The following is a 20,487-nucleotide window of genomic DNA, read 5'->3' on the forward strand; positions in this document are numbered from 1 at the left end:
AAAAAAAAAAGTACCTTATTTCATACTCCTAATTTTGCTTCACATTTCTATCACATTGTGGTTTCTGCTCATTTTGATCTCTTCATTAACCCTGAGGAATCAGGATTGGTATTATCACCGTTTAGGATTGGTATTATCACTGTTTATGAGTAAGCTCAGATAGTGCCTTGTCCAAGCTCACCCAGCCAGTAAGTAGGATAGTTTCAACTCCAGGACAAAGATCTATGCCTGCTTTCCTTCCGCGTGGAGTTAAACCTTGGTATATGTGACTTGATCTCATCTTTTAGCTGTCTGATAATGAATTAGACATTGTCCTAATTCTGCTGGAATTTCCTTTCCTCACTACTGTGTATGTGTGCAGCCCACGTAACAACTGACCCATGTGAGCTTAGTTTCTCAGATGTTCAGCAGATACAAGGTCCTTAAAATAAACTTGTAAATATAGGTGTTATTAATAATCTGGACCCCAGTCTCAAGATGAAAGGTTGTCTCTGTACTTTTTTCTTAACTCTGCTCCATATTTTCTTCACCAAACAAGTTTTTCTAGCTTAGAGACCACGATTTCTTCCCCAACTTCCCCATAGCTCTAAGGGTTAGAGCACTTTATTTTGGGATTGACAATCCAGTTGATCTTATTTCCCATTAATTGTCTTTCCATCAGACTTAAAAGCTGACTTCTCCATAAAGTATCAGAATGTGGAAAGGTCCTGGAATGATTATCAAAATGAAAGAGCAAAAAAAGAAAACACCTCCCTAGAGGTGCAAGTGTTAAAGACAGTGCTATCAAGCAATCACCAACCACTGCAGCACGAATGGAAACCCAGCAGGCCAGGGAACTAACACACCTGGCACAGCAAGCCTTTCCTGTCTCACCCAGGGCTCCCCTCAGCAGTGTATTTCAGTAGATTGCCTTTTCTGTTCCTCATTCTCTCTGGTGAATCCTCTCACATTCTCCCCAAACTCAGCTTACACCCAGTTCTTATATGCATAAATAAACAAATCTTGAAAAAAGAAAAAGGAAAAGAAAACCCAGTGAGGGCTGAACTTTAATTTTACTTTTGACTTTTTATTTCTTTAAGTTAGTATTTGTGTCAATAGTTATATGCATGTGTATGTTCCAGTAGTTTAAATTATAACTTTTGCCTGAAATCTGGTATTCAATTGCTCCTACCAAATCCTACCATGTCCCATGACTTGCTGTCAGATCTTGTAACATCTCATTCCCAATAGTCATACCAAGCAACTGATCATATCTCTATGCTGAAGTTAGATTTTAAAATATGTGAAGTATGACAATGTCAGTCAGTCTTTTTCCCCCCCGGGATTCACAAAATGCAAGTCATCCCTTGTCTCAAACAAATTAAAACAACTGGGAAGTTAACTACAAACTCAAATATAAGCTACAGATAAGGATCACTACCCTCCAGAAATTTGCATACTTTATACATTTATCAAATTATTTTTCAGGTCCTCTCAGCAGGCAAACTTCTTTCCTTGTTATCTTTTACCAACTGAAGGAGCACACAAAAAGACTTCGCTGCTGACTACGCGATTGTACCATCCCTCTTCATACTGCAAACTTGGGGATCCTTTAAATGTCTCGAACTTGAAGTTCATGGATATAGTTTCTTTTTTCTTTCTAAGTATTTATTTTTATTTATATGTATTTATTTATTTAAAAAAAAGATTTATTTTATTTATTTGTACAGAACTGGGGTACAGGCCAGGGATGTGGAGGGTAAGAGGATTCACCAGAGACAGAGTGGGGAGCAGAACAGGCAGATCGACGAAGTACACTGCTGAGGGGAGCAGCGGGCGGGTCAGGAGAGGTCTGCCACGCCATGTGGTCTCCTCCTCCGGGGCAGGCTGGAATCGAACTCCTACGAAAGTGGCTTAAGCTTCTTTGTGCTGTGCTTTAACCAGCTGCGCCACCAGGGAGGGCCTATTTATATTTATTTTTATGCATACAAAACTGGGGTGCGAGCCAGAGGTGTGTGTGTAGGAGGGGAATGTGAGGACTCACCAGACAGAGGAGCAAAACAGGCAGATCTAGTGAAATACACTGTGGGGAGCAGCAGGTGGGACAGGAGAGGTCTGCTGTGCCCTATGGGTCAGCTCCCTGGGTGGGGATCAAATTCTTGCTGCAGTGGCTAGTGACAGCTTGATAGCACTGAGACTTTAACCCCTGCACCACCAGGGAGTCCGCACCATGGATACAATATCTGTGGTATTTTGTCTAAGCCAAATCTAACATTTTCCTTGACCCGATAAAAGATTAAGAATGCCATTTAACAAACACCATGTAAGGGAAGGGGGGCTATGTGTACTTAAAGGGGGCTGTGTATCAAGCTTGTTTTGGGTGATTATTCTTTTGCATGCCAAGTCATTTTACTTTAGTTAGTAGTTAGGAGCTGTTTTATAATAAACTTGATGTCCTTTTTACGAAACGTACTACCGAAAGATTTGTTAACTGATCATTGTGCATGGCATATAGTAGGTGCTCAACACATATTTATGAATATATGAACCTCTTTTGTGCCTTATTTTTCCTCATAAATGAAGGCAGATAACAATGCCTACCTAAAGGGATTGCTGGCAGAATCAAAGAAGCTTATAGAAATCACTGGATAAAAAACACTTGTGCTTTATTTCCTTGAGTCTATGTCTGTCAGCCCCAGGGGAGGCCCAAGAAAGAATCCTTCTCCTGTCAGGACAAGGCTCTGCCTAGGAGGGGCTGTGGAGCCCCATAATGTCCAGACCCTCAGATTGCCCCACCTCTGCTCTTTGCTGTTTTCCTCCTCAAACAGAGGGGGTAGGGATACTTGAAGGACTAGTCCTGGTGTCATGGGAACTGGCTCCATTCAGGCAGGCAACTGCCTCAGGCAAGAGTTAGGTTTTGAGTAGAGAACAATTCCAACAATGATGAAAATTACCCAAACCCGGAACAGTTGTGCAAATGGCGGCCTTTAATACTGGAAAGACCATGCAGAGTGACAGTACAGGACCAAGCCTTCAGAGGGTGGTGCTGAGCCAGCCTCTCACAGGACCCTAAAACTTAATCCAGTAACAAAACAAGTCAATTATTTATTTACATTTGTGCCTGTCCTGGAAACCCAGGGAAAGTCTGAGGTCCAAGGCTATCTCTCCTTCCTTTTCCTCCCTCTCTTCCGACCTCCTTCTCACCTTCTTTCACTTCCTCAGTTCTTTCCCTTCTGGCCTCTCCTTCCTTCTCCTTCCTTTTTTCTTCTCTACTTTTCCCCCATTCTTCCACCATCTATCCATTTTTATCACTCCAAGACTATCTGCCCAGGCCCTCAGCTCTGCCTCCCTCAGATTTAACCTCCATGGATAGGGAGGCAGAAAGAAGTCTTCAGACCAGGGAGCACTTGCTGGTGTTCTTCTTGTTACAAGTTTTCAACTCAGAACTGGAGAGCTTGTTGCTGTTTCCCTAGAGGAAGAAGGGCATAGAGGTCGGGATGAGAATGACTGGCTGGAGAATGGGCCTAGAATTGTTTGAAAGGGACTTACCCTCCTGGGAAGTCTCAGCACTGTTTCCTCATCAGTCCCAACACACACACACACACACACACACACACACACACACACACACACCAGCAGAACTGACAACTGACTCACCGATCTCCGGCCTGCTGACTTGAGCAAGATGTCCCGCGCCAGGGAACTAAAGGCCTACCAGGAAAAGAAGAATGATCAGGAGAGACTGGAGAGGAAGATCAGTCTATCTTCCAATACTCCATCTCACTGGACAGTGGGGTAGGTGAGCTTTATCTCACCTCATCCACATTCATACTGGATTTGGCACTTGTCTCAAAAAACCGGATTCCATGTTCCCGAGCCAACTGTAGGGGTGATGTGGGAAGAGAGTTGCATAAAGGAAAATAATAGCCAAGTCCTTTTCAATATGGCCCACGTTGGCCCTCCCAGCCCAATTGTCGAATATTGCCCAGTTTGGCCCTTTACCTTGTCAGCCTGCTCCTTCTGTACCTTCCTCTTGGCCTCCATGTCACACTTGTTCCCCAGCAAAAGGCGCTCCACTCCAGCTGAGGCATTCTGGGAGCAGAAGGGTAAGACAAGGAAAAGTTGGGTATTGTTCATACTCACGACCCCCTTCATCCTCCAGGTTATACCCAGTTCCCCCATTTCTGTGCAGAATCCTCACCTCTTTGATGCTTTTCATCCAGTTCTGAATATTTTCGAAGGATTTCTCATCTGTGATGTCATATACTAGGATGATGCCCTAGAAAATGGCAGAGCTCACAATGAAGTCATGGACCACATTTTTCTGTGTTGGCTTCCTGCTGCTCTCTAAGCAACCCTGCAAGTTCTATCCAATGTCTAATCAGTAGGCCACGTGAGGCCTCTGCAACCAAGTCTGTGCCCACCCCCAACCCTACACCTGTGTTCTCATATATTCCATTACCTCATACCCTCATCCCTTGTCCAGACCCACACCTCATACCATGGCTCCACGATAATAGGCGGTAGTTATCGTCTTGAATCGCTCTTGGCCAGCAGTGTCCCTGGAGACGTGGAATATTTCATGGGGTGGAGTAGAGAGGTTTTTTTCGAAGAGAGAATCCCTTCCCCCACTCCCAAGAATTTAGTTTTTGCAACAAGGTAGGACTCTAAGGAACAGAATCAGGAAACAGTAAAGGGGTAAAGAGACAGATCCTAGGGCTGATATTGAGATATGGTTGCTGTGTCTTCTATTTATTAATTTTTTAAAGATTATTTATTTATGCATATAAGAACTGGGTTATAGGCCAGAGGTGCAGGGTAAGAGGATTCACCAGACACAGAGTGGGGAGCAGAAAAAAACAGATATACTGAAATACTGAGGGGAGCAGCAGGTGAGACAGGAGAGGTATGCCATGCCACGTGGGTCACCTCCCTGGCCAGGGATCGAACTCATGCTGCAGTGGCTGAGGATAGCTTCATGGTGCTATGCTTTAACCCGCTGCTCTACCAGGAAGGGCCTCCTGTTTATTAATTTAATGGTCCCTCTGTGGCAAGCACCATATATCATTTTGTATGTATGTCATTTTAGCCAATCCTCACTCTATTCTTCTGAGATATGTTCTGTCCCTTTTTATTTTTTTTTTATTTATTTATGCATACAAGAACTGGGGTATAGGCCAGAGGCATGGAGGAGTGAGTAGTGAGATGATTCACAAGAGACAGAGTGGGATGCAGAACAGGTGGACTGACTGAAATAATCTGCTGAGGGGAGCAGTGAGTGGGACAGGAGAGGTCTGCTGCACCATGTGGGTCAGTTTCTTGGCAGGGGATTGAAGTCCTGCTGCATGGTGCCGAGACTTAACCCCCTATGCCACCAAGGAGGCGGCCCTTGTCCCGATTTTACTAATGAGGAAATAGTGTAGGAGGCTAATAACTAGTGAAATTCAGATGGCAGGTAACAGAACCAGAATTTGAACCATAGTCTGCTCATTAATTTTTTTTAAGGATTTATTTATTTATGCATATAAGAACTGGGCCAGAGGTGCAGGGGCTGAGAGGATTCAGCAGAGACAGAGAGGGATACAGAATAGGCAATTGACTGAAATATACTGCTGTGGGGAGCAGTGGGCAAGACAGGAGAGGTCTGCTGTGCCATGTGGGTCACCACCCGGCCAGGGATTGAACTCACTGCAGATAGCTTCATAGTGCTGTGCTTAACACCTCGCACCACCAAGGAGGTCCCCACAGTCTGTTCTTACCAAAGGCATCATAATGCCTCTGCTAAGTCTTGGACCACTTAAATCAGTTTCCAGCTTTCTATGACAGGTCAAAACTTTTCACCTGGCTTTCTGGGCTCCCCATGATTTAGAGAAAGCACTAGTTTTAGAGTCAAGTATGAATTCTGCTATTGCCATTTAACTCCTCAGAGCCTGTGTCTACGTTATACAATAGCTCAAAAGGCATTATTAATCAAGTTCAAAGACTGCTCTGGAACTGGGAGAAAGCTAAAAATAGTTGAGAGAGCAGAAGAGATGGAAAGACATCTGAGTGAGGTGAGCAATGAATTCAGTGTTGGAAGGAGCAATGGGGAAATGGAGAGAATGAAGCAAAATAGAAGGAAGGGGGTTACGAAAAGCAAAGGAGGAAGTTCTATTAGGAAACCTGGAGGACTCACTCACCAGACTTGCAGTTTGATCTTCTTTCCCTCTATATCCACAGTGCGAATCTTGAAATCAATTCCTAGGGGTGGAAGGGTGCATATTGAAGGTGAAAGAAGCTGTGGGTGTGTAAAGGTGTGTGGGGAGAGGCACTGGGGAAGTAATCTTGCTGGAAGTATAAAACAAGAGAAATTTCCCAAAGCTGTATTTGTATAGCCAGTGCCTGGTTTTTTACCTAGATTTTATGGATTCTGGGGGGGGGGGGGGGGGGGGGGGGGGAGGGGAGAAAGACATCTTAAGGTCGTTAAAGCAACTCCTGGGTTCACTTGCCATTCCAGTTAACAACTCAATTTAGTTTGTCTCTCCCAAAATATTACTTTCAGATTCCTTTTCCCTTCCATTTCCTTAGAACGCTCTATTCCCAGTACCTCACCCACCCTCCTGACCCTATAGGGCAAAGCATAAAGAACACAGCTGATGCCTTTGTGAACCAGAGAGCCAGGCTTGGAACCAAGACAGTCAAAGCTAAACAAGAGTCCTCCTGAGACTGCACTAGGAAAGAGGGTCATTTTTCCTTCCCCTTCCTTACCAGAATTGTCTTGAGGCTTTTCTTATCTTATTTCCCAGGCCAGAGATGGTTAAGAAAGATGAGGGAGGAGGGGGTGACAATGTTCTTAGTGGAAACTTGGGCACCTCCCCCAAGCCTCTTGAGAACCCCAGGGAGAAGGCTGAGTCACCAGGCTGACTCAGAGACCCCAAAAGTCCCCTCACTTCCACCTTCCCCAAGAGGCTGACTGCATATTCATGATCAGTCAGTCCTTGGGCGACATTCCAGCACACCCAGCCACTCTGCCCCCCCCTCCCCCAATTCCTGTTAAGTTGAGGAGCAGGGAGACAGGGAAGTAGAGGCTAAGGTGAGGATGCTGGGGGCGCGGGGGGGAGTCTGGAACGCACTTTGACAGAAAGAGGATAGCAGAATTGGGAGAGAACTGTTTGGGAACATGGAATACAGGAAATGTGGAGAGTGCATCAAAAGTTCTAGGTAATTGGGGGGAGGGGAAGAGCAAAGAGAGAGAACTAGAGAAAGGTTTGGAGAGAAGGAGATGGTTGGTAACAAGAAAAAGGGCTGGCCAAACCAGTCAGTCACTTGGCGGCCTCTGAGAGGTTAGTTTGGGTACCATCCAGAGACATGGATGGGGGATGGGTCTCACACAGAGGTGTGGGGCTGGAGTTTTCTAGAAGCCTCACTCCAAGGGAATTGAAAAGTGGGGCCATTGGTTAAACCACAAGCCTGAGGTTGAGGACATGGGGGAGTCGGGTCTGGGATATGGCTAGTGGGCTCACCGATGGTGGAGATGTAAGTGTTGTTGAAGTTGTCCTCTGCAAAGCGAATGATCAGACAAGTCTTGCCCACCCCCGAGTCCCCGATCAGCAGCAACTTGAAGAGGTGGTCGTAGGCTTTGGCCATGGCGGACACTGGGGAGCCGGGGGAGGGGTGGGGAGGCGCCGGGCACCGGCAGGCGGGATTGGATGTTGGCAGACGAGCGCGGCCCGGGGCCCAGGCCAGGAAGAAGTTTTCCTCCCTCTCCGCCCAAGCTCGGGGAATGAGCAGAGGCGGCCCTCTCCCGGCCCCACCCCCTGCCCGCCCACCCCTGCGGCTGGCCACGGGGCCAGCCCTGCCTTCGGTTCTCCGGGCTTTCCCTTCCCAGCCCAGGCCTGTGTCCCTCGCCGTTTCCCACAACTTTTTGGTTACTGTCGAAATCACACTTTTGACCTCGCTCCTCCAGGCTGATACCAGAGAGGCTGGAGTGAAGGAAGTAGAGATTTAACCAGCATGACCAGGTGAAAAGGGGTGGTGGGCAGTTAAGGGGGAGAGCTCCTGGGAATACAGGTGAAGGCCGGGATGGCACTAGGAGTTGACAAAAACGAAGAGCTGGCTTTTGGAGGGTTTGCGCAAAGATGACAGAAGCCTCCCGGAGGCAGTCCTAGAATTCTGGTGTCAGTATTCCAAGTTTTAGAATCTAAACTTTTGAAAAAAGCGGGATGCCCTGGAATGAGGTTATTTTTCTTTTGAATCCGTCTGCCCTCTGGTGGACCAGAGTGGAAATTAATTATACTACGCCGTTAGCCCCACCCTACCCCAATTCTCATTCACACCCACTCGTCTTTTCTTTTTAAGATATATTTTATTTACTTATGCATACAAGAGCTGGGGTGTAGACCAGAGGTGGTGGTGGGAAGGTTTGAGAGGATTCATCAGAGACAGAGTGGGGAGCACAACAGGCGGATTGACTGAAATACACTGCTGAGGGGAGCAGCAGGCAAAACGGGGGAGGTCTGCTGTGCTGTGTGGGTCAGCTCCCTGGCTGGGGGTCCAACTCGTGTAGCAGTGGCTGTGACAGCTTCACAGTCCTGGGACTTAACCTCTTGGGCCACCAGGGAGCCACCCCTCCCCCACTGGCCTGTTCCTAGCTAACTGCTGGAGGAGATTCCGTTGAAACCTTTCATTCTAGGTAGGACTTTGTGTGTCACAGCTCTAATAAACAAGTTCAGGAAAACAGCTTAGCACTACAAGTGTTTGGTCTCTGTTTAAGTTTTTGTTTATTTTTAAAGCTTTATTTATTTATTTATTTATTTTAAAGATTTATTTATTTGTGCATACGGAACTGGGGTGCAGGCCAGAGGCTCGGGCGGTGAGAGGCTTCACCAGAGACAGAGTGGGGAGCAGAACAGACAGATCCACGAAGTACACTGCTGAGGGGAGCAGCGGGCGGGTCAGGAGAGGTCTGCCGCGCCATGTGGTCACCTCCTGTGGGCAGGCGGGGATCGAACTCATGCCTAAGCAGAGGCGGCTTTAGTTCTCAGTGCTGTGCTTTAACCCGCTGTGCCACCAGGGAGGGCCCTAAAGATTTATTTATTTATGCATACAGAACTGGGGTAAAGGCCAGGGGTGCTGGGAGGTGTGTGTGAGAGAGGATTCACCAGAGAGAGTGGGGAGTAGAACAGGCAGATCAAGGAAGTACACACTGAGGAGAGCAGCAGGCAAGCTAGGAGAGAGGTCTGCCTCACCAATATGGGTCACCTCCATGGCTAGGGATGGAACTCATGCTGAAGTGGCGAGGCTAGCTCTGTGGTGCTATTTTAATCTGTTGCGCCACCAGGGAGGGCTCTGATCTCTGTTGTAATGAGGGCCCTGAGACTCCTGTTACTGGACCTGCTGTGAATATACAGCCTTAGCAGCCAGGAAGCTGACGTATGGAGAACATAGCTATAAAGAAACAAATTTATCTTTGCCTTTGGAAAAAGTTATTCAAAATACCTGCTTTCCTAACAGTAAGTCAACATGGTCCTTACATAAAGACAGCATAGTGGTTGTGAGAAGGCAGCTTTTGACATTTACCTGTCACCTTCTGTGCCCATGTTTGTTTCATCTCAAACATAACTTGCCACTCCTCTTTTGTCCATTCTCTCACCTCCTGTGATATCCTTAAGTTTTCTGTATTTTCAATTCAGTCTTTCTCACCAGTCCTTATTCTTCATTTTTTATGGATTGTACTGATAAAAATTAATCAGTTATTTTTTTCATCTTATTTTACCTGGATCTGGGTTTAAGAAGTATTTACTTATGCATATAAGAACTGAGATACAACCAGAGGTGCAGGAGGATGAGAGGATTTGCCAGAGACAGAGTGGGGAGCAGACCAGGCAGATCTACTGAAATACACTGCTGAGGGGAACAGCGGGTGGGTTAGAAGAGGTCTGCTGGGCCATGTGGGTCAGCTCCCTGGCTGAGGTCAAACTCTGTGTGCTGCAGTGGCTGCAGATAGCCTCATAGCACTTTAACCTGCTGCACCACCAGGCAGGGCCTGGATCTGGACTTCTCATGGCTCACATGAAAAGTGCTTGCTTCTCTAGACAGTATTTATGCAATTGTGTACCTGCTGTCACTGGAACCTCATTTCCATAGAAGTCTCTCCTAAACTCTCAGTGCTTTGGTAACAATTATAGAAGACTCATTTCAGCCCTGGATTTTGTATTCTAGAACTCTTCTCTCAGACTAGGGTGCTTTCTCCCCAGACCTTTAATGTCACCGCCTCAGATTTTTCTGACCTATCAGCTGGAACCAACAAATTATCCACATCTCTTAAAAATTCCATGACTCAAAGTGTCACTTTGGTAGTTTGAAATCTGCCATGATAAAGAGTATTTACCCACTGGAAATTAGCACAGACAAGTCAGAGCTCTCCTTCAGAGAGCCAGTTGTTAAACTTTGCCAGTATGTTCCTGACTGGACTCACATCTTGCCTCACTCCTTTCCTCTGCAGTCAGCCAGATCTCCAGATGCTATTTGGGTTATCCTCATTCTTCCTTCATGAAGAATGGACATTCGAAGCCTTTAGTCATTATTGTTGATGATGTTTTGGTCTTCATTTTCCTTTATTAATTGTCAACATTAGCAATACTGCCAAGATTAGAATTTTGGAAAGGCAAACCTGCTGAAAATGTGCAGCAACAATATTGGAATGTAAATGGGCACTCTTTCTTGAAAAGCAGCTTAATACTACTTGGGACAATTTCTTTAATTTCTCTGTTCATCATATTATACGGCAGAAGGGAAACTTAAGACACTAGGGCTAACAAGAACCTGGTGTCTTAAGTTTCTTTTCAGTCATATAACAATCACTTTCCTCTCTGTGAAAAAATGTGGGTAATAGGCCCTCCCTGGTGGCGCAGCGGGTTAGAGCACAGCACTAAGAATCTAAAGCTTCTTCGGCATGAGTTCAATCCCTGCCTGCCCTGGAGTTGTCCACATGGCTCGGCAGACCTCTCCTGACCTCTCCTGCTCCCCTCAGCAGTGTACTTGTCAGTCGGCCTGTTCTGCTCCCCACTCTGCCTCTGGTGAATCCACTCACCGCCCTTGCATTTCTGGCCTGTACCCCAGTTCTGTATGCACAAATAAAATAAATCTTAAAAAAAAATGTGGATAATAATAATATAGCCTCATAGAGTAGTAAAGCAGTCAGGGAAGTTCACATAGTAGGCACTATAAAAGTATTTGATTTTAATATCCAAAAGGGCAGGTTAAAAAGGGAGAGAAGAGTAAATCGCACTTGCATGGACACAGCAGGCAGAAAGAGCTGTCCCTGAACAGGGCAGATTTGATGAAAGTGAGACCTACACAGTCACAGACTAGCAGCCTTGGGAGGAAAGCTGCCTTTGCTGTTTTGCAAGGGAGAAGATCAGTGAAGAGAGGCACCTGCATAGGCACAGGTGGGCAGAAGGGTTGCTGCAACTGATATTAACTGAGAATTGCAAGGAGACAACAGAATTTAACAATGGTTAGCCCTAAGGAAGGGTGGAGGTGGAGGAAATAGGACTTGGCATTTTTTTTATGTTTACATTTCTTAATTGTTACAAAAGGGCAAATCAAACTAACTGAAAAATAGTAAAGAAATTTAAAAGCCCAGGACATGGGACTCGGTCTCACTGTTTTCCTCAGAACTTCCTATTTATTACGCTCCAACTGTCAATGTTTAGCGCGAAATTTTTTAAGTGTCCAGTTATCCCTCGATAGAGATCACAGGCCTTCCTAAGACTGCAAGCTCCCAACATGGCGGTACATCAGCATCACTAACATCTAGGGACCTTCTGAAAATGGCAGCCCCACCGTCCACAATAGCCTTATCAGACCTTCTCAAGATGGCGACAGAAGTCCCATACGTCACTTCCTGTAGGATGATGTATATATGGAGCAGGATTTCCGCTTTCGCTCCTTTCCGGCGGTGACGACCTCCCTACGAGAACATGCCTGTGAGTTCCTTGGTCCAGGTCTCGGCGGAGATCTCGCTCTTCTGCCCGCACGCTCCCCTCACAGGCTGGTCTCCGATCGCAGAGGGTCTTCATTTTCCCTCCGCACTTCCTAGGACATTAACTACAGGGTGCGCTGAGGCCCGCGGGGGCCCCCCTGCATAGACGGGAGCGGAGCGGAGATAAGATGGCGGCCCAGCTGCGCAGACACCAGGGGCGGCGAGGGGCGAGCTCTCCCCGGTGTGTGGCAATGGGCACTGCATTCGACTAGCCCATTTTCGCCTTTGGTTTCTAAATGTGCATTTCTGCCTCTCTCAGCTCGCAAAGGATCTCCTTCATCCCTCTCCGGAAGAGGAGAAGAGGAAACACAAGAAGAAGCGCCTGGTGCAGAGCCCCAATTCCTATTTCATGGATGTGAAATGCCCAGGTGAGGACAGAGCTTATAGTAATGGGGGGAAGCGCTGGACCCAGGAATTACAAAAGTTGCTTTGTGATTTGTGTTTTAGAATTTGAATGTATGATAACATGGGCAAAATTTTGCATTTTAGGAATGACCCAGGGTAATCGCCCATCAAAACTCAATCGAAACTTTAACATTTCTTTGTTTTAGGAACACTTACAATGCTAAGTCGGGAATCTCTTTTGGTCATTTGGAAAACTGGCCTTGTCATTTATGCACTTGGAAACTGGGCTTGTCCCCATTCTGCTTTTTTGGTCTATAAAGGATTTATTGCACTTCACTCCCCTTAGATGCTGTAGGTTATGGGAAAAACCGTAAGTGGGGGCAGATAGTGCAGATTGTTTGAGTGACTTTAATGTACACTAAGACCCAGGTAATTAAATTTAGAACTGTAGATTTCAAGAGCTGACATTGAACATGAATGTGGTCAGTATACTTTAGCATTTATTTGAGTGAAAAAATGCATGGAAAATAGAACACCCTGCTGCTTTTTTTCAGGATGCTATAAAATCACCACCGTCTTTAGCCATGCACAAACGGTAGTATTGTGTGTTGGCTGCTCCACTGTCCTCTGCCAGCCTACAGGAGGAAAAGCAAGGCTAACAGAAGGTAAATAATTTCAGGGTGTGATTTCGAGCTTTTGAGTTTTACAGTGAAGGGGTTCCTGTGTATCAGGTCATTTTGTAAAGAAGGTTGGATTTGATACTTGTATCCTTTTGCCAAACTTACACCTGAAACCACTTCTTTTAAAGAACTGTGATCTAAAGCTGGGGTGGGTGGTTGATAAAAGGGGCTTCATACAACGCTGAAGGTGATAAGACCATAAAGGACCTAGGTAGTAGGCAAAAGCGTTGAGAAAAATGAAGGTGTAGCTTGGGCTGGGTGGATCATCAGTGAAGCATCTTGTTTTGTAGGAGTGGGTAAGTAGGGTGCTGTTAGATAATCTCTGAACTTTTCTCTTCCAGGATGCTCCTTCAGACGGAAGCAGCACTAAAAGCACCCTGAATCAAGATGAGGGCGAAACCATCCTAATAAACACGTTTTGGATACATCCTGTTTATTGTCTTGTTTTACTGCTAGGAAGTTCCTACCTCAAGTGTTGAGGTGCAGCCAGAAGGAGTGGACTACTAGAGTCATTTGATGAGGGCAAGTAAGTGGCCAAGCACTTGTCCATTTGGGGCCTTCTGTCCATTTAGATTCACTGGTAAATCTTTGGGGATTTTTTTTTAAAGCCTGGGACTCTACATAAATAAGATTTTTTTTTTTTACTTTTATGCTTTGTTAGAACTGATAGATGATAGATGGTCTTTAAAAAGCAATCTTAACACAACACCTTAATAGATCGACGCTTGGGATCCTTTATTTGTACTTATAAGAAATTTTATTTGGAGGTTGATGGGTGTAGAAAATGTTTCTAGGCACTAGTCTAGGGCAAACAATTTCCATTTCCCTTCAGTTTCCGGGACTTGTCCAAGAGGTTAGTGTCTTATACTCCATAGCCAGTGTTGTAGCCGACTCTGGGTTGGTGGGGGTTGCGGACTCATGAGAAGAGGGGGATATTGTTTGGAGGTATAAGAACCTAGAAGAGGGAAGGCAGATTGTGACATGTAAATAAAGCATGCATATCCGAGCTGGCCAAAGATAAGGATAGTGATTTTTACCTGTTTGTGGTGTTACTGGAGTTGGTACATATATAACTGGAACTGTTTGTATCTTGTTTAGGAAGGCATTGTATGCTGCAGGGAAAACAAGGGGAGAGATCACCAGAAAGGCAGATCTGTTTTCATTGGAGTTGGGCTATGAGGGGCAAAGTTAACTCCAGAATGAGATCTTAGCATTGCTGTAGAAAAGTGGTAGTGGTTCAAGTTAAAATAAAGCTATAGCTAAATGGTTACAGGATATTATTTCACTAGTTCAGAGATATGTTAACGTGGCTAAAAGATGAGTTAATGCCACATAGAGACAATATTGGTGCTGATGTGTTACTGAGTCATCTATTGTTATATATTTGAGCAAACTTAGCCATTGTCTTGAGGTTGAAAGCTGTTCCTCATGTCTGTGGGGTATTTTATCACAGTTTATTCTTGGTAGTTAAGTTGGGCAGGAACTTTAATCCATTAGGTTTAAGGAGACTGTATCAGTTTAAACTGTCAAAGTAGATGTGATAAATGGCTAATTTTCATCCTCATTTAGTTTGTGAAATAAAATGAAGGCAGTTTCCAACTCAAAAGTCTACGGTGCTGAATATAAAGACTCCTTACCTAGAAAGATGAATGCTGTTGATGCCAACATCGCAAAGAGGGTAAAGAGGAGGACCTGGTAAGAACCCATGAACTTCTGGAAGACACCTGAATCTTCACATTGATCTGTGGGTTGACCAGAACATAAGATGATAACACATCAAGGGCAGATGCTACATTTAAAACCTCATTTTCCATTTAAATGCTCCTAACAGGCAGGAGCATCATTCAAAACCTTGCCCTGTGGCAAGAGTAGAAGAGGTGACCCTGGACTCTGCTCATATACTTGTTTGGGTTTGTTCTCCAAAGTAGTAAATTATATCCAATTCTTGAGTCTCTTTTTTTTTTTCCTTCCTCTCAACTTATAAAAGAATATGTAAGATGTCAGTGTTTCTTATTTTAAAGATTACTCGTTTATGTATGCAGAACTGGGGTATAGGCCAGAGGTGCAGGGGTGGTGAGAGGATTCATCAGACAGTGGGGACCAGAACAAGCAGATCGACCAAGTACACTGGGAGCAGCAGATGAGATGAGGGGTCCGCTGTGCCATGTGGGCCATATTCGGGGCTGGGATTGAACTCCCAAGTGGCAAAGACCAGCTTAGAAGTGCTGCGCTCTAACCTGCTGTACCACCAAGGAGGGCCCATTAGTGACTTTAAATCCATAAATGCCCTATTTTTTTTTTTTTCCTTTTCAATTTTAAAGAGTAAGTTTATTATAGACAGGAGAGAAAAGAAACTTGCATAGACAAAAGCAGGCAGAAAAAGCTGCCCTGAAAGGGACAGGTTTGCAGGGAAAGATACCTGCATGGTTGCAGGCGAGTGGCCCTAGGAGAGAGGCCTTCCCTAAAGGAGGTCAGTGCAGACAAGTCCAGCATGGTACAGGTCAGGGCAGGCAGGATGCTGCTGCCCACGGGGAGAGTGGGTGGGAAGAAGCACCTGCATAGTCACAGGTGGGTAGAGGAGTGGCTGCCACCTTTTTTTTTTTTTTTTTTTTTTAAATTTATTTATTCATAGAACTGGGGTGTAGCCCAGAGATGTGTGTGGGGAGTGTGAGAAGATTCACCAGAACAGGCAGGTCTACTGAAATACTCTGTTGAGAGAAGCAGGTGAAACATGAGCTCTGCTGTGCCATATGAGATCCCTGGCATGGCATAATGGCTGGCAATATCTTGATAGCACTGTCTTTAACCCCTAGGCCACCCAGGGAGGCCCCACCATAACTGCTCAGGAGCTCATTTCAAGAGCATTCTCATTTGTAAATAACTTCAGACTTGCCTTATTTCTAATAAGTGTCTAGAAATGAATTCCATGCCCCATCAAAATGTCTATTAAACTTACAGGCTTTCCCATATATTATTACCTGGCCCTCATACTTGTTATGATCTGCATCTCTGGTAGACTACCTTTGAACTAACACGTTTTTGCTTTTACCATACATTGTACAACTTCATACTTTTTTTTTTTTTAAGATTTATTTATGCATATAAACACTAGGGTACAGGCCAGAGGTGTCGGAGGTGAGAGGAATCACCAAAGACACGGAAGGGAACAGAACAGGCAGATCAACTGTAGGGGAGTGGTAGGCAGGTCAGGAGAGGTTTGCCATGCCATGTGGGTCACTTCCCTGGCCAGGGATTGAACTTGTGCTGCAGTGGCTTAAGATAGCTTCATAGTGCTGTGCTTTACCCCATTACACCACCAGGAAGGCCCAACTTCATACTCGACAAAATGCCCCACTAAAGACTATTACCTTCAGTGAATACACTATAAACAAGATACACTCGTCATTGACCAGATCTTGATCAAGATACACTGTTGAAAGTGTTTGCCTGTCCATTGTAAGTAGGGGCCTCCCTGATGACCCAGGTGGTTAAATCTCAGCACTATGAAGCCCCGGCTGCTGAGTTTGATCTCAGCCAGTGAGGTGGCCCAGCAGACCCCTCCTGATACTCACTGCTTCTCTCAGCAGTATATTTCAGTCAGTCTGCCTGTTCTGCTCCCCACTCTGTTTCGAGAATCCTCTCATCCCTGCACCATTGCCCAACACCCCAGTTCTTGTATGCATAAATAAATGAGTTTTTTTTTTTTGAAAAAGTAAAACGGGGCAGTATTTAGCTTGGCATCCTTTTTTTTCTGGCCATGTAGAACTAACTCCTGTTTTCACAGTTAGGCTCCATTTCAAAAGCTGCAGTATGCACTGTTGTGTGTGAATTGGACATTGGATATTTTTATCTCACCACTCCTACCCATGTTTAATATTGTTCACATTGGACCTACTTAGCTTCATGAAATGCAGGGCTTTTTAACGTTTTATGCAATCTGATAGCACCTACGGATTCCACCTCAGCATTTTCCTTCATCCCATTCTCAGCAGAATGTTTTTAAAGATACATTTTTATTTACTTATGCATACAAGAATGGGTGTAGGCCAGAGGTGTGTGTTTGTGTGTGTGTGTGTAAAAGGCTTCACTAGAGACAGTGGGGAGCAGATCAGGCAGATCTACTGAAATATTGCCGAGGAGAGCATCTTGCAAGACAGGAGAGGTCTGCAGTACCTTGGGTTAGCTCCTTGGCTGGGATTGTGGGATTGAATTCCAGACATCCTGGAGAAGTGTTTGGGGATAACTTGATAGCCCTGAGGCTTTAGCCGCTGTTGTATCAGGGAGGCCCTCATAATGTTTTTGCTGTTTTTTTTTTTCCTCTTAAAATATTTATGCATACAATAACTGGGGTACAGGCCAGAGGTGCAGGGGGGTGAGAGGATTCACAGACAGTGGGAAGCAGAATAGGCAGATCTGAAATACACTGCTGAGGGGTACAGTGGGCGAGACAGGAGAGGTCTGCTGCACCATCTGGGTCACCTCCCTGGCCAGGGATAGAACTGCAGTGGCTGTGGGTATCTTCATAGTGCTGCATCTTAACTCCTTGCACCACCAGGGTGGTGCTATGACAGTTACATAGTTAATAAATTTTAAAAGGCCTTATTTGTGATAGAGTAATGTGCTTTAGGTCTGGTAACTTGAGAGTGAAATGTTTTGAGATTCACACTGGGAAATGAAGATACCTTAATTTTGCTGGAAACAGTCACATGTTACTGATACTGTACTTAAATTCATCATTTTTGGAAGTATAACTTAGAGGTATTTGAAAATAGGCCCTCCCTGGTGGTGCAATGGGTTAGGACGCAGCACTGCAAGCTAGTTGCACTGCTTCAGTGTGAGTTCGATCCCCAGCCTCCAAGGTGACCCACATGGCGCGGCAGACCTCTCCTGACCCGCTCACTGCCGCCCTCAGCAGTGTACTTCATTCATCTGCCTGTTCTGGTCCTCACTCTTGTCTCTGGTCAAGCCTTCAGTGGAAGGCTGCACCCCTGGCCTGTATCCCAGTTCGATATGCATAAATAAATCTTTAAAAAAAAAAAAAGTGTGGCCCTCCCTGGTGGCGCAGCGGGTTAAAGCACAGCACTGAGAATCTAAAGCCGCTTCCGCATGAGTTCGATTCCCGCCTGCCCCGGAGGTGACCACATGGTGTGGCAGACCTCTCCTGACCCGCCCGCTGCTCCCCTCAGCAGTGTACTTCGTCGATCTGCCTGTTCTGCTCCCCACTCTGTCTCTGGTGAATCCTCTCACCCTCCACGTCTCTGGCCTGTACCCCAGTTCTGTATGCACAAATAAATAAATCTTTCAAAAAAAAGAAAAAAAAAAAGTGTGTGGGCCTTCTTGGTGGCCTAGCGGTTCAGTCTAGGTGCTGCCACCACAAAGGCCCACTACAAGGCCAGACGCATGAGTCAGATCCCCAACCAGGGGGCAGCAGACCCCTCCTATCTTACCTCTGCTCCCCTAACTGTATTTCAGTACATCTGCCTGTTCTGCTCCCCACCCCCACCTCTGGCCTGCAAATTACAGTTTTATACAAAAGTAATAAGTGCATTTTTTTTTTTTAAAAGGTGCAACTCACCCCACCTCTACCATTCAAGGTCAGAGATGCCTTGAATTCTATCCATGGGCCCTCCTGAAGGCCCATGTATTACAGATTATGAGAAATACCATTTCCTTTGAGGGATGGGCAAATGGAAGTGACAAATCCATAAGGGGGAATTGACTCCGGCGTTCTTAATACCTTCGTGTAACTTCCCGTTCCGATTAGGTATAAAGTCTACTGGGTAATGGCTAGTTAGGATTTTTGGGAAGCTAAATCTTGGTGTTAGGGTTGTCACCATTTGCTCATTGCCTGACACAACGATCTGCTGAATAGGATATGGATCATTTTTATAAGAGCTTAACATAAGAGTATGTACTACACTTAGGTGGACAAAACATCTTAAACTAAAAATACTAAGTGATAATCTAACGATGAGGAAACTACCTAAAGGTTGTATCTTGGGTGGGTTTGAAAAAATAAAAACCCACGCCTAGCTAGTTTGAGCATTCTGATCAAGTGGTTGAATGCTTCCTATTAATTTGTGAGCAACACATTGTTTTTTTTCCTCCTAGATTAAAATAAGCCCAAGTTGCCTCCTTAGCGCAGGAGGCAGCATGCCAGTCTCATAAAAGTCCCCAGTGCTCACCTGCATCAGATTTAACTTTCTCAGCTCTCACTCGTACAGGTTCACTTTGGCCAGTCAGCACACAGGAAATATTGATGAAAACAGGTGATGCCATCTGCTGGAGGGAAGTGAAGTTGACTACTTTTACAGGGTAGATGACAACGCCAGGTATGAGAGAAGAGTGTCTACGGCCAAAAACCACTACAACTGGAGAGCTGGGAAATACCTTGGAGGAAAGATAAAATGGCACTTGTTTGAAAAAAATCATTTTTGTATCAAAACATTCCATTCTTAAACATACAGTGACACCTGGATTTACAGCTCATGCTATCTTGACAGATCATGTACTTTTTCACACCTGACTGTGTTGAAGGATGAAGGGAACACAATCTGTGAGAATACATAGTTTTCAAAATAGTTTCAAACTACACTTCTAAACATTGTTTCAAGATTGCACTGGTTTTACCCACTAGATAGGCCTACATTTTGGATTGTGAAGGGTGCAGATTATCTTCACTCTAAGAATTTTATCAAGCCATTCAGTAACTTACTTTACTCTTAGAATGGGAATGAAAAATCTTTCTGACTCTGATCTCTAGATAGTTCTTAACATACCTCTAGCTTCTCAAGAACTCTGTCCACTCCTAGTATTCTTATCTCTCCTTTGTCTTGTTGGTGGCTAAAAATCAATTCTGACTGGTTGATGTAAAAGGCTGGGATGAAAGGAATGAGGATTCTTTGCATTCCGTTCTTGCTCCGTTCACTGATGAGTGTGGCCCACCCATAGACTGAGGTGTCAGCCGTGCTCAGAGTCTGGAGTAGCTCCTTCGACTGGGGGCGAACCTTGATTAGGCAGACATAAAGCCCTGAAGAAAAGAGGAAAAACTGAGGAGAAAGGTTAAGAGGCTCAATTGAGCCTCTTGAACTAGGACAGGAAGGTAAATGGTGACATTCAAATTAAGGAACATGTGAACTCAAGTTCTGAATATTCATTAGTAGCACACTTGGCCACAAGGCCGAGAGGATACTAAAGAAATAAACAGCCCCTGGCCTTCCCTGGTGGCGTAGCAGGTTAAAGCACAGCACTGAGAATCTAAAGCTGCTTCGGCATGAGTTCGATTCCGCCTGCCCCGGAGGAGACCACATGGCGGGGCAGACCTCTCCTGACCTGCCTGCTGCTCTCCTCAGCAGTGTACTGTGTCGATCTGCCTGTTCTGTTCCCCACTCTGTCTCTGGTGAAGCCTCTCACCGCCCCTGAGCCTCTGGCCTGTACCCCAGTTCTGTATGCACAATA

The 20,487-nt window shown here is 45.3% G+C and overlaps 3 protein-coding genes across 4 annotated transcripts in view; 1 reads left to right on the top strand and 2 right to left on the bottom strand.

The window, feature by feature from the left end:
• Nucleotides 1-2,648: 2,648 nt before the first annotated feature.
• RAB13 (RAB13, member RAS oncogene family) lies at nucleotides 2,649-7,740 on the bottom strand. Its single transcript, XM_004693740.2, has 8 exons — nucleotides 7,482-7,740; nucleotides 6,159-6,219; nucleotides 4,481-4,541; nucleotides 4,181-4,258; nucleotides 3,982-4,071; nucleotides 3,795-3,860; nucleotides 3,637-3,690; nucleotides 2,649-3,448 (listed from the first exon to the last, which is right to left on the bottom strand). Exons 1-8 carry the CDS (start codon nucleotides 7,603-7,605, stop codon nucleotides 3,371-3,373), a joined length of 612 nt encoding a protein of 203 aa, XP_004693797.1. The 5' UTR covers nucleotides 7,606-7,740; the 3' UTR covers nucleotides 2,649-3,370.
• Nucleotides 7,741-11,895: 4,155 nt separating this feature from the next.
• On the top strand, nucleotides 11,896-13,456 carry RPS27 (ribosomal protein S27). The gene is made up of 4 exons (XM_004693741.2): nucleotides 11,896-11,948; nucleotides 12,264-12,372; nucleotides 12,904-13,014; nucleotides 13,371-13,456. Exons 1-4 carry the CDS (start codon nucleotides 11,943-11,945, stop codon nucleotides 13,397-13,399), a joined length of 255 nt encoding a protein of 84 aa, XP_004693798.1. The 5' UTR covers nucleotides 11,896-11,942; the 3' UTR covers nucleotides 13,400-13,456.
• A 400-nt stretch (nucleotides 13,457-13,856) lies between these two features.
• Nucleotides 13,857-20,487, bottom strand: part of NUP210L (nucleoporin 210kDa-like) — a 90,633-nt gene continuing 84,002 nt past the window's right edge. The window contains exons 36-40 of one of the 2 annotated variants that reach the window (XM_004693742.2): nucleotides 19,809-20,059; nucleotides 19,215-19,419; nucleotides 14,667-14,771; nucleotides 14,067-14,141; nucleotides 13,857-13,984 (exon numbers count right to left, since the gene is read on the bottom strand). In XM_004693742.2, the coding sequence (XP_004693799.1) occupies nucleotides 13,884-13,984; nucleotides 14,067-14,141; nucleotides 14,667-14,771; nucleotides 19,215-19,419; nucleotides 19,809-20,059 (737 nt within the window). In that variant the 3' untranslated portion in view covers nucleotides 13,857-13,883. The remainder of the gene's footprint in view (nucleotides 13,985-14,066; nucleotides 14,142-14,666; nucleotides 14,772-19,214; nucleotides 19,420-19,808; nucleotides 20,060-20,487) is intronic. The other variant, XM_004693743.2, reaches the window with a different exon arrangement.

The sequence above is a fragment of the Condylura cristata genome, unplaced genomic scaffold (genome assembly GCF_000260355.1).
Source record: "Condylura cristata isolate star-nosed mole 26May11 unplaced genomic scaffold, ConCri1.0 scaffold00040, whole genome shotgun sequence".
NCBI lineage: Eukaryota > Metazoa > Chordata > Mammalia > Eulipotyphla > Talpidae > Condylura > Condylura cristata.

Coding starts and splice junctions, on each gene's coding strand:
- RAB13 (XM_004693740.2), bottom strand. CDS start 7,605: ATGGCCAAAGCCTACGACCACCTCTTCAAGTTGCTGCTGATCGGGGAC. Junction 3,691..3,794: donor CCAGTATGAATGTGGATGAG/GTGAGATAAAGC, acceptor TTTTCCTGGTAG/GCCTTTAGTTCCCTGGCGCG. Junction 3,449..3,636: donor AGTCAGCAGGCCGGAGATCG/GTGAGTCAGTTG, acceptor TTCTTCCTCTAG/GGAAACAGCAACAAGCTCTC.
- RPS27 (XM_004693741.2), top strand. Junction 12,373..12,903: donor CATGGATGTGAAATGCCCAG/GTGAGGACAGAG, acceptor GCTTTTTTTCAG/GATGCTATAAAATCACCACC. Junction 13,015..13,370: donor AAAAGCAAGGCTAACAGAAG/GTAAATAATTTC, acceptor TTTCTCTTCCAG/GATGCTCCTTCAGACGGAAG.